Source organism: Pan troglodytes, chromosome 8 (assembly GCF_028858775.2).
Source record: "Pan troglodytes isolate AG18354 chromosome 8, NHGRI_mPanTro3-v2.0_pri, whole genome shotgun sequence".
Taxonomy (NCBI): domain Eukaryota; kingdom Metazoa; phylum Chordata; class Mammalia; order Primates; family Hominidae; genus Pan; species Pan troglodytes.
The window spans coordinates 55,211,705-55,224,274 of record NC_072406.2 but is presented as its reverse complement, the minus strand read 5'-3'; the positions used below and the strand labels follow the sequence as shown (position 1 = coordinate 55,224,274).

The 12,570-nt window shown below is 40.6% G+C and overlaps 1 protein-coding gene across 1 annotated transcript in view; it reads left to right on the top strand.

The window, feature by feature from the left end:
- Positions 1-8,041: 8,041 nt before the first annotated feature.
- Positions 8,042-12,570, top strand: part of LOC739971 (cyclin-Y-like protein 2) — a 44,890-nt gene continuing 40,361 nt past the window's right edge. The window contains exons 1-2 of the mRNA XM_009458357.5: positions 8,042-8,592; positions 11,081-11,155. Coding sequence (XP_009456632.1) covers positions 8,370-8,592; positions 11,081-11,155 — 298 coding nt within the window. The 5' untranslated portion in view covers positions 8,042-8,369. The remainder of the gene's footprint in view (positions 8,593-11,080; positions 11,156-12,570) is intronic.

The window sequence follows — 12,570 nt, the reverse complement described above, 5'->3', positions numbered from 1 at the left end:
TGTAAGTAATTTGAATTTATGATGACACCTCTGACCACTTTTTGATATTTTTCTGGTTCAGCTGAGTGGTGTCATTGAGCCAACACAAAGTGGTGCTCATCCAGGGATGAGATTTTGCCAGAGAAAAGACAAGCATTGAGTCAGGGAGCTTAAAGTAATTAAGAGAAAGTGACTATCTAAAATTGCTTAGGTAGGAGAGAGATTGGATTTTTGTGTATTTGGTATTTGGGAGAAGAGGGGTGTGGGTGTGTACATGAGATGTGTTGTTTATTCTCTTAAGAGAGAAAATGAGGGGATTAATGGACTGTAGTTCTGGACAAGGTGGAAAACTCTTAAAGTGGAAGTATTGGTGCAAGTGCTGTGACAGGCTGGAATGGTGCAGTCAGTCCCTTCATCCATAAATCAGTAGAATATTAGCAGTTCAGACTCAAACCTTGTAAAAAATAGGTGGAGAAAAGGAAGTCCCTCACAGTAACTGGCACCATAATCAAGACAGAATGTTTCTAGAATAAATGGAGTTATCTGCTTTCAGCTCCAGGTTGTAGCTATTGTCTGCCCTGATGACATGTGATAATAATTTGTGATCCCGATGTCTTAAAATGGGGTCACTCATCTCCAGTAGAATTAAGTCCACAATGAAGTTGTCCCCTCATCCCCAAAGAGATAAACATATATGATTGGACTGAGACGATAACAACTACTGCTGCCTGGGATCATGAGAGACCTGAAATGAACTGATAGGAAGTGAAAGTTGGCTGAGAAAATGAGAATGGACCCATCTGCATAGGATCATGAAGCCAGCAAAGATAAGGTCTTGTCCAAGATGCCTTCAGAAGCTTTGTCCATGAGAACTCTAAGGACTTCTCCATACCTGGTGGCTGCTGCTGTGATCTCTGCCCAAAAGGAACCTCTGACCAGTATCTAAAGGGCTTCTGGACCCACTGGACTCTTCTGGAGGTACATTGGTCTCCCGAGTCATTGTTGTGGTTTTTTACTCCCTTTATTACTGCCTGTGTGTAGAATGATATTGCCTAATTGATTATGTGAATAACTCTTGATACATGGTACATCTGAGCATATGTAATTGGCTGCCATGTCATTGTGAAACCTCACAGCTTCACTCAGTGTCAGCACAGCTAGGCAGCCTGCATCTAATGCAAATATCAGTGGGCATAGTCTGCAGGCACCTAATGACTCAGGAACTTTGACAGTCACTAAGAGTGTATCTCCAAGGAATAGTCCAACAACACATGGCTGGCCTGACCCAAGGTAACTATATGTCCAATCCAGGGTCATACTGAGTGGACATCTGCCAAACACAGGTCATTCCCCCTGCCTGCCATTGAGCATTCAAAAGTGACTGGTGTAAGCAGACATGAGTGAGCTTGTTCAACTCAGTATTTGCTTCTTCCGATGGAATCATACTCAGGATCTAGGTCATTGTGCCTTGTTGGAGTCCTACACATTTCACTTGTAAATTATATTTGAAAATTAAATTACCATGTTGCTAGTCATTCACAAAACTTTTTTTTTTTTTTTTTTTTTTTTTTTTTTTTGAGACGGAGTCTCGCTCTGTCGCCCAGGCTGGAGTGCAGTGGCGCGATCTCGGCTCACTGCAAGCTCCGCCTCCCGGGTTCACGCCATTCTCTTGCCTCAGCCTCCCGAGTAGCTGGGACTACAGGCGCCCGCTACCACGCCCGGCTAATTTTTTTGTATTTTTAGTAGAGACGGGGTTTCACCGTGTTAGCCAGGATGGTCTCGATCTCCTGACCTCGTGATCCGCCCGCCTCGGCCTCCCAAAGTGCTGGGATTACAGGCGTGAGCCACCGCGCCCGGCCCACAAAACATTTTTAAAAATTGCATTCTAGAACCCGTGTTAACATCCTGTGACCTGTAGAAAACAATAGAGAAACGTATTAGGCAAAAAGTTCTGGCAAAGACCAGTCTGATACTGGCCTGATTACTCAACCTCAGGCATTGGTCACATTAACTCACAGAGCTAACAAAAATAAAAAGTACTAGTCTTGTTACTCAAGACATTAGGAACTATCAATTTAGATAGATAAAAGATTTTACCTAACAAAATATTATAATGTCATCCTGAAGAATATGTCCCTCTTCCAGAGAACCTAGGAGGTTATCATCATGTCTGGAAAGCCCGACCAGCAATAACAGTGAAAGTTACATAGCTGCCTGAGTGCAGAAATATAATCTCTACTGAAAATAAGTTTTATACTAGGCACAAATTTCAAGACATCCATAGAATTTTTGCTCACAAAGTCAAATCACATGTACAAATTCCATATGGTTTAGAAGTTAATGGTGGTAAATTCATTATGCTTAAGGGAAGCAAAGTAGGACAAATGATTGGAATAGAAAATAACTCCAGGATTCATGATGAATTAATTGCTAGAGCACAAAATATCCAAGACCTTCATGACTTATGCTGCGGATGGGTAACAGAAGTTGGATAAGACAATACCCAAAAGTGATTCCCAGGTTTACCTAAACTAAACAATGGAAGACTGTAGAAGATGCCATTAAGATATCTCATGAATATGGAAGATTATTATTCACTTCTGATGGGACAGGACTTTATAGGGCACCTGGAAAAATTCTCATGAAAAACGACTTTTACAAAATGTCAAGTTATGATATCCAAGATGAAACCAGTGAGTCACAACATTCACATAATATACTGTACAACCCTGATCTCTTGACTGTCATCAAATGTTTCTTACCTCTAAACCGAAGTTTCACTTAATAATTTAATTTTTCTCATTTTTTCTGTCCTCTCAGCTTAAGAAAAGATCATTACAAACTTTTTTGTATGTTTTCATATATGCTTGCAAAGGATTGTAAAATTTTATTGTGATTATTCTTGCTTTAAGCCAAAACTTCCCTAATCTTTCTTTAGAGATTGTGGAATGGCATGCTAGTTTCCTTTCCATATCCAATTGTTTCTTCTGTATTCATTACCCTAGCTATATGATTATGTCTTTTGAACCTCCCCTGCAGCTAGGTGTGGTCTTGTGACTAAGTTTTAAGCCAATAATTTGTAAGCACTGTGCTATGAGTACCTTCTAAAAAACCTTCCTTCTTCTTTACTCCCTCTACCCTGTTGTCTGGAATGAAGATCGAATAGCTGGAGATCAGTAGCCATCCTAGGTAAAGCAGGCAACATGGTCTGTTAACTCCCTTACTGGAAGATAAGTTTTACAAGAATAAGAACCTTGTTTATGTTGGTCCAAGCAATAGCCCCAGAACTTACATACAGTGTGCGGCATGTTTGCTAAGGGCTCAGGTACTAAATAGGTATTGAATGAATGGATGAATTAGTTTACTTTGAGCCATAAAGAAACAAGGTCTCAGCTCATTTCACAGAATCAAGCTCCTGATTAATTCAAATCACAGTACTCCAACTTATTTCTCTTTGCTCTCTCAGACTTGCCAATGTCATGGTAGGATAGGATTTTTCTTAATGTACTTCAATATTGTCTTCAACCAAAATGTTTTAAAATCTATTTTCATAACAATGCTTCCCAATATTTTCCTGTTTAGAGAGTTTAAAATTCTTCCTTTTTAAAGTCATGGATATCTGTGGGCCGGGTGCAGTGGCTCACGCCTGAAATCCCAGCACTTTGGGAGGTCGAGGTGGGCAGATCACGAGGTCAGGAGCTCAAGACCAGCCTGACCAACATGGTGAAACCCCGTCTCTACTAAAAATACAAAGATTAGCTGGACATGGTGATGTGCGCCTGTAATCCCAGCTACTCAGGAGGCTGAGGGCAGGAGAATCGCTTGAACCCAGGAGGCAGAGGTTGCAGTGAGCCAAGATTGTGCCACTGCACTCCAGCCTAGGGGACAGAGTGAGATTGTCTCAAAAAAATAAAAAGTAAAAGTAAAGTCATGGATACCTGTTTTTGAGTGTGTCTGTTGTTAAGTGCAGGCACTATTTTGTAACTTTAAATAGACATCATCTCAAGTCAACAAAAATTATCCAAAATGGTATCTAATGATATTTCTAAGTCTTCAGATGCTATTAACGCAGATTGTAGCCACTAGGCCCTGAGGGTTTTACTAGATATTGGTTACTGAAACTGAACTTTCTTGAATTCTTTTTTTTGCCACTGTGGTTTCCCACATTTCAACGTATCACCTATTTTTGTCCTCGAACTTGAATATTTTCAAGAAAATTAAATTACATATGAATCATCCCTTCTTCCCTGATTTTTGAAATTACCCATTGCTTCCTATGATGATGATTCTTCTAGTCCTTTTTGTAGTGAACTTATGTTAGAGTTTGTAAATATTCACACATTTTGGAATTGCATATAATTTTCTTCTTCTTTTTTCCTCTTCCCCGAAAGTTGTTGTTACTTCTTTTAACTCTTTGTGGGAAAAATTAAACCCATGTTTCACTTTTTTGATATACTTATTGGTAATTGAACTCCTTGGTTTATGCTCAAATTGCTTTTCCAGTTATCCACTTTTAGGGAAGACATTATTTGGGTTTTGTTTAGTGTATCAAGCTTTTTTGTTGTTGTTGTTGTTAGATGTATCAAGAATTGTAGACTTTCCTATACATAGTATCCTTTTTCCCACAGTAGTTTTTTGAAAAGTCTATTAAAATAGAGGTCATCAAAAGATCTCTTCCTAAACCTTTCCTCTACCAGAAATATCTCTGGAATGACATGGTCCTTTCTCCCATCTTGCTTTTGTAGAAATCCAAAGCTAATCTGCCCTGATCCAGATTGCATGCACTTGTGCCTTTTGGGGGCCCTTCTGCATTTGTTCTTCCTTCTCTTCTAAACTCAAAAATGTATTTTCTCTGTTGACTCTTTCCCTTTAACATAGAAGTATACTCATCCTTTTTGTTGAATCTTGGAATAAAAGACTTTCTTTACCATATTTACCCTTTAACTACTACCTACATCTCTCTTCTCAGCCACATACTTGGAAAGAGAAGCCCTCAGTTTGTGTCATTGTTTTCTCACCTCCAGTTCAATACTTTACCCATTACCTGACATCCAGCTCACTCACACACACACAAGCCCAATCACTAAGTTATCATAGCCAATTTGTAGCTTTCCTGCCCTCCTGGCAACATTTGACTCTGCGCATTGAGATAATACATGTTGAGTACCTATTGACCAGGCACTGTGTTAGGTGCTGCTGTTATAGAAATGAAAAGCAGACATCATCTCCTTTCTAATGACTTACAGAGGCAGCCATTCCTGATTTATATGCAGGTCTCTTGACTCCCAGTGCTCACTTTGGCAAGCTTCACTTAATGCCGTGGAAATCACCCCATTCTCCAGGTTTTTTTTCCTCCCAATTCTTCTTACTGTACACAACTTCTCAAGGTAATCACTTCCATGCCCATGGCTTCAGTTGCATTCTCTGTTCTCTGAGGACAATAGAATTTTAAATGTTTTGTTTCATGTAGTAGCTTTATTTTATACAAGGTGCCTCATTTGCTATAACCATAGATTCAGAATTGCTCCATGAAAGTAATAAATGAAAAATGGTGATATTATTAGCATGCAAATTTTAGAAAATTTCCCCAGTTACTCTTAATGGTTTGATTTAGTATGTGTGTTATTTTTGAAAACATATGTTGGGATGTCACAAATGAACTTAGCCTACAGAGATTTATATTCAACTTTTGACCATAGAATTCCATTTTATGTGACACTGAGAATAAAAAACTATCTTTTCCTCCTTACCTATTTCACTTCCTACATTCCCTGCCAGGAGGAAGGCACTGCTACATACCCAGTCTTCCCCAGCAGAGCCTGAGCAGCTCTGTTTTCCCTCTACTTCCCCTCTTCTTTCACATCTCTTGACCACACACTTCCTATTCCATCTCTGAAATGAACGGAAAATTTTTCCTCGACTTTTGTCACTGCCACTGCCTTTATCATTATTCTTCTTTTAGATAAAGTCTCTTAATTGGTCTTGTTACTTCCTTCAGTCCTTTCTTATTATACAGACCACCATACACACATCTGACAGAGACTCTTCACCTTTGTATGGTTCAGTGACTCAAATTTTCAGAATAAAATTAAAACCATCCCAGCATCAAATCTGGGGTCAAATAGAGGTGAGTCTGTATCCCAGGTTTATACCCTGTCCAGCAGTGTGGTCTCAGACAACTGAACTCCTTAAGCCTTTGTTTTTGTATCTGCCTATGAGCATTAAGAGTTAGGACTGTTTTGGTCTGGCGCGGTGGCTCATGCCTGTAATCCCAGCACTTTGGGAGGCTGAAGCAGGCGGATCACAAGGTTAGGAGATCGAGACCATCCTGGCTAACACGGTGAAATCGCGTCTCTACTAAAAATAGAAAAAATAGCCCAGTGTGGTGGCAGGCACCTGTAGTCCCAGCTACTCAGGAGGCTGAGAAAGGAGAATGGCGTGAACCTGGGAGGCGGAGCTTGCAGTGAGCCTAGATCATGCCACTGCACTCCAGCCTGGGTGACAGAGCAAGACTTCGTCTAAAAAAAAAAGAAAAGATGTGAAAGGACTGTTTCACACATACAGTGCCTGGCATGTAGAAGGGACTTAATCAATGTTGAATGAAGGGGAGGCATTTTAAAATCCACATCAAAAAAATGTTTTTCTTTTAAAAATGTACTAATCTACTATGTCACTTTCCCTCCAAGCTTGACTTCTACCTTTGCTTTCTGATATGGTTTGGGCATGTCCCCACCCAAATCTCATCTTGAATTGTAATCCCATAATCCCCACGTGTTGAGGGAGGGACCCAGTGGGAGATGACTGGATCATGGGGACAGTTTTCCCCACGCTGTTCTCATAATAGTGAGTGAGTTCTCATGAGATCTGATGATTTTATACGTGTTTGACAGTTGCTCCTTCACACGCTCACGCTCTCTGGCCTGCCACCATGTAAGAAGTGCCTGCTTCCTTTTCCACTGTGATCGTAAGTTTCCTGAGGCCTCCCCAGCCATGTAGAACAAGAGTCAATGAAGCCTCTTTCCTTTATAAATTACTCAACCTTAGGTATTTCTTTATAGCAGGGTGAAAATGGACCAATACACTTTCTGATAATCACACTTGAGTAATTGGAGAATTCATACTACCTGGGATCAAATCATGGCCCCAGCCTGAGCAGTCGTGTGACCTTGGGGAGATAACTTACCTCTCCATTTCAATGTCTTCTGTAAAACCTGTAAAATGAGATTGTTCTGAGGTTTAAATGAGCATAGCATAGTTAGAACACTGTCAGGCACATACTGATTGCCAGATATTGAATATTCATCTTTATTGAATTAGGACTGTGGTACCCCACTTTACAGCTCTCTATTTTGTATGACAAAATCATGCTTAATGCTTTTTAGTAAAAGAGAGAAAATCTGAAAGTCCTTGCCATGGAAGGAAGAAACAGGGTAGAAAAGGGAGTTGGTAAGTTTCAGCATTTCAGAACTTGGAGGGACAAGTTAGGTTTCTATTTTATGGAGAAGGAGGTGGAGGCAGGATGGGTCCTAAGGTGTGATTCAAGACACACAGCCATAATTCTTTATTGAGAGTAGAGCTAGGGCCCCAGGGACCGCTATGGTCAAGTTGCAGACAAAAACTACCACTCATTGGAAGACAGGAGAGGAATATTTAGTTACAAAAGCAGTCAACAATTCAGGTGTGTCTACATTAAGTCAGCAAATAAAAGTTGTTCAACTTGGTTGCTAATGGGACCCACTCTACTAACTGAGGGTTTGTATAGAACTCATAGAGGAAGATGGCTTCAAGTAAGGAAACACCTTATGCTTTTCTTAGGACTAAAAAGCTCAGGAAGCTGGTGATGAGTGAAAATCTTAGTCCCACTGGCACTGCATGAGGGGCCAGGAGAGCAGCAGCAGCATAAGTCACAGGGTGGGGCAGCCCAGGCAGGGACATTTTGAGCTTTGGGGGAGGGGTGGCAGCCAGGGTGGGGCATTGTGAGCTGTCAGGGAGGGCATTGTGAAGTGTGGGGCGGGGCATTGTGAGCCACAAGCCTGGGCTCCCACCTGGGCCAGTGGGCTTCAGTCTGTAGGTGACTACAGAAGGAGGAGGAGCTCCATCTGTTCTCTCTTCAGGCAGTTGTTGTGTCTCTCAGCGCTTGTTGGGTTCACAACCTATTAAATAAGCCGGCTGGTCTTCACCCTCCCAGACAAGTCAACTCAGGGAGTCAGCAGGGCACGGGCCTTGGCCCGCAGCCCCAGCTGGGGCCATGCCTGGGCTGTGAAGTGGGCAGGCGAGCAGCAGGCAAGACCATCTCTGCAAGTGCAGCATAGCCTCAGCCTAGGGCAGTGGGAGTGTGTGGCCCAAGCTGTGAGCAAAGGCACAGATGGTGACAGGAGTAGAGGCACCCCATGGGAAACATACTGACCTGTTGTGTGTGCCCCAGGGCCAGCCCTGGGTTGCACCAGCACCAGGGGTCGGTGTGTCACTGTGAGTCTGAGATCTATGAGGCAGCAGCTGGGGACCTGATAGCAGGAGTGCCTGTGGCTGCTGCTGTAGAGCCTGGTGAGGTGACTTTTGAAGCTGGTGAGGGCCTCCACATGCACCACATCTGTGAACGGGAGATGCCTGAAGGTAAGGAGGTGACAGGTGCCTTCTGCCCTCAGCACACTTCTGGCTGCTGCTGTCCCCAGGGTCCTCTGGGAGGCATCCCCCACCTCAGGCTCCTTTCTGCCTGTAGCCAGCTATCCTAGGCCTGTCCAGGAACAAAACCTGGCTTGCCTTGCGTTCCCACCCCTTAGTCTTTCCCCACAGACTCCAGTTAGTTTATTTTTTCCTTCCCTCCAAAACTCCCAGTTCTTGCTCCCTCATCTCATTCTCCCCTTCTGGCATGGGACCATTTGTTTATGGCTGTTCTTGTCTGTAGCTCTATTTAGTATCCTGTGGGACTTTGTTGAGGCTTCTTTGGAATATTCTCTCCCTTTTCTCAATAAAAACTCAAATATCCCAACTTTCCAGTACCCATCTCATTCTCTTTATACCTATCCAGGTGGTACCTAAGTGAAGGAACCAGGTAAGTGCCTAATTGTTTCCTTTGTTAAAGTAGCCAAATCTCAGGACAATTCATACTGAAATATTTGGGGATTTCTTATTTAAAATCAGAATGCAGGTTGCCATAGGAGAGACTATATGGGTTGCTTTAAGTCACCTTGATAGAAGCTGCTTAGTTTCTTCTACCTAAGTTGAACACAGAAGGAAAGAAAATGGAGGGTGCTTAAAATAATTGGGAAAGGTGTGAAATGTCATGGCCAGGGCTCCAGAAAAATGGGTGTGGGGGGGTTCCCCCAAAGGAGTGTACCTATGAGGCTCTGATTACTTTAAAATTCTTACTTTAACACAAAATGTGTCTGCAGATTTATTCTGGCGACTTAACAGACATTATTTACCTCCTCGTTCTAAAAGAGAGGTGGGGATGATTCGTGGTCAAAACTTTCAAAAGACATAAAACGTAAACGTAGACTTTGAATGTGTAATATAAAGATTGAAGGTTAAAATGTCAGACCTTGCCTGTGTAAGAGTGTTTGTTGCCATGGCTTCCCCTTTGTCCTTCCCCCTCCTGACAATAACATCTTGTTCAAAGATAAGAAACGTAAGAGTTTTTCAGTCTCTACACTGCTGGGAGAGGCGGGGGATGGGAGGGGGTAGAAAAGAGAAAACTCTTAGTTGGTTTGCCTCTAAAATTTTGCAAAGAGGTGAATCTAAGTAAAAAGAATTCTGAGTAACAATATGGTTCTTGAATAAAAACTAAATTTTTCCAAATAGAAAACATTGTATCATAAAGATATTAAATCCACTGGCTCTTTGGTTTCATTTAAATGCCAGAGATTTATTACTGTAGAGGAAATGTCTTATAGCTCTTCTATTTAAACTTTGATTGGGCTTCGTGTAGCCAAGACAATCCTAAGCAAAAAGAACAATGAGAACACATGGACACAAGGAAAGGAACATCACACACTGGGGCCCATCGGGGGTAGGGGGCAAAGGGAGGGAGAGCATTAGGACAAATGCCTCATGCATGTGAGGCTTAAAACCTCGATTATGGGTTAATAGTTGCAGCAAACCACCATGGGACATGTATACTTATGTAACAAACCTGCATGTTCTGCACATGTATCCCAGAACTTAAAGTGAAAAAAAAAACAAAAGAAAAAAAACAAAAAAAAAAACAACTTTGGTTGGGCTTTTATTTTTTTCAGAGGTAGAATAATTAAGACTCATGATGTGTGACTTTGTAACTTGGAGTACTGTACTCGCTTTTCAAGATATTAAAGAATTTAAACAAATATGTGAATTAATTCATTATACTTTTATACACAAAGCATGTAAGTACTTGTGTAAACATACTCCACTTGGTGGTGTAAGGAAAGCCTCTGAGTGATTTTACACACCAGTTAATAGATGGGTAGTGTTGGATGAGAGCCCAAAAAAGGCTCTTTATTGTCATTCTTTAGGATTACAGCACAGTTTATGTATGTCTCATTTGGCTCTTTGCAATACAAATAAAGGCCTATATGTGTTCTCCCTACATTTTGCTAATGAAGAAATGAGGACTTAGAGATCTCATGTGACTATGGAAGACAGCTACTCAACAGAACTAAGGTTCTGTGTCCTCAGAATGACATGGAAGAGATAGATATGCTGAATTTACTTTTTAAAAATTTAAAAAACTCCAGATTACATCTTATATTTTGCCTATAAAATAGACCTGTCTTTTAAAACATATTGCCATCTTGTTTTATTCTATGCAGTTGATTTTACACAACTTAAAGGCAAATTTACCTTTTTTTTTTTTTTTTTAAATGAAGGAGGTTCTCACCATGTTACTCATGCTGGCCTCAAATTCCTGACCTGGGCTCAAGTGATTTTCCCATCTCCGCCTCCTGAGGAGCTTGGACTACAGGCCTGTGCCATCTTGCCTGGCTCTATCTTATGTCTATACATTCATTTCAACGGATAAGAATAAAAGTAGAGGTAGTGAAATAGCCTAAATGCAGCAGTCAAATAAATGAGTTGATAAATTTTTATAAATGATCACATCTTTTTTTCTTCTCTCCCTCTATAGATATACCTTTGGAGCCCAACCCTTCTGACCATCCAAAGGCAAGCACAATATTCCTGAGAAAATCTCAAACAGATGGTGAGACAACATTGTTTTTTCTGCCAAGAAAAAGATAGAAAACTCTTGTTGTTTGATCAGATGTATTATAGAAAGTATTTAGAAAAACTCATATTGGTTTAATTTTTTGAAATTTTCACATATTCGCTTGTCTTATTTTAATATGTGATATACTTTTTTTAGTTGTTACTGTGTTAGTGAAATCATGTACATTTTTTATTTATACATTTTGCCATCTTTTTATCAACACAATTTGTCATGTGATGGAGGAGTCATAGATTTATCTTTATTTATAATTCTTTGCCCCTTTTTCCTTGCTCCTAAGGGTGCATTTTAAAGATAGAACTTAGGCTTCAGCTTGGTTTCCATTTAAACAAATAAAAAAAAAAAAAACTGTTGTTCATCAACAGAGATTGAATCTGTGATTTTGGCCTCCTCTCGCACAGTCCTCTGATCACATGCATTTATCACATCCAAGTTTATACTTCTCGGAACTTTTAAGTTATTAACCTTTTCATCTGATGTAAATTTAAACATGCCCTACTTCTGCTTATTTTCCTTAATGTTATGTTAAATCCTTGTTTGTTTGCTAAAAAGCCATACACAGCCAAGTTTTTCAGTTGATTTAAGCAACAAGAATACAAGTGAGGATCTATATTAATATGGGAAGTAATGCAGTGCAGTAAATTATGGGAGTTTATAACTTTTTTTTTGTAGTTTTGAGTAGACTTTGCCTGTCTTGAGTAAGTTATTTCTGGTTAGAATTTGTGTTCATTTTTGTGTTACTATAAAGAGATACCTAAGGCTGGGTAATTTATAACAAAAAGAGGTTTAATTGGCTCATAGATCTTCAGGCTGTACAAGCATGGCTTCAGCATCTGCTTCTGGTGAGAGCCTCAGCAAGCTTACAGTCATGATGGAAGGCAAAGGGGAAGCAGGTGGTTCCACACAGTGAGAAGGGAGGGAGAGGCAGGTAGAGGGAAGGTGTCACACTCTCTTTTTTTTAAATTTTTTATTTATTATTATTATACTAAGTTTTAGGGTACATGTGCACAATGTGCAAGTTAGTTACATATGTATACATGTGCCATGCTGGTGCGCTGCACCCACTAACTCGTCATCTAGCATTAGGTATATCTCCCAATGCTATCCCTCCCCCCTCCCCCCAACCCACAACAGTCCCCAGAGTGTGATGTTCCCCTTCCTGTGTCCATGTGTTCTCATTGTTCAATTCCCACCTATGAGTGAGAATATGCAGTGTTTGGTTTTTTGTCCTTGTGATAGTTTACTGAGAATGATGATTTCCAATTTCATCCATGTCCCTACAAAGGACATGAACTCATCATTTTTTATGGCTGCATAGTATTCCATGGTGTATATGGGCCACATTTTCTTAATCCAGTCTATCATTGTTGGACATTTGGGTTGGTTCCAAG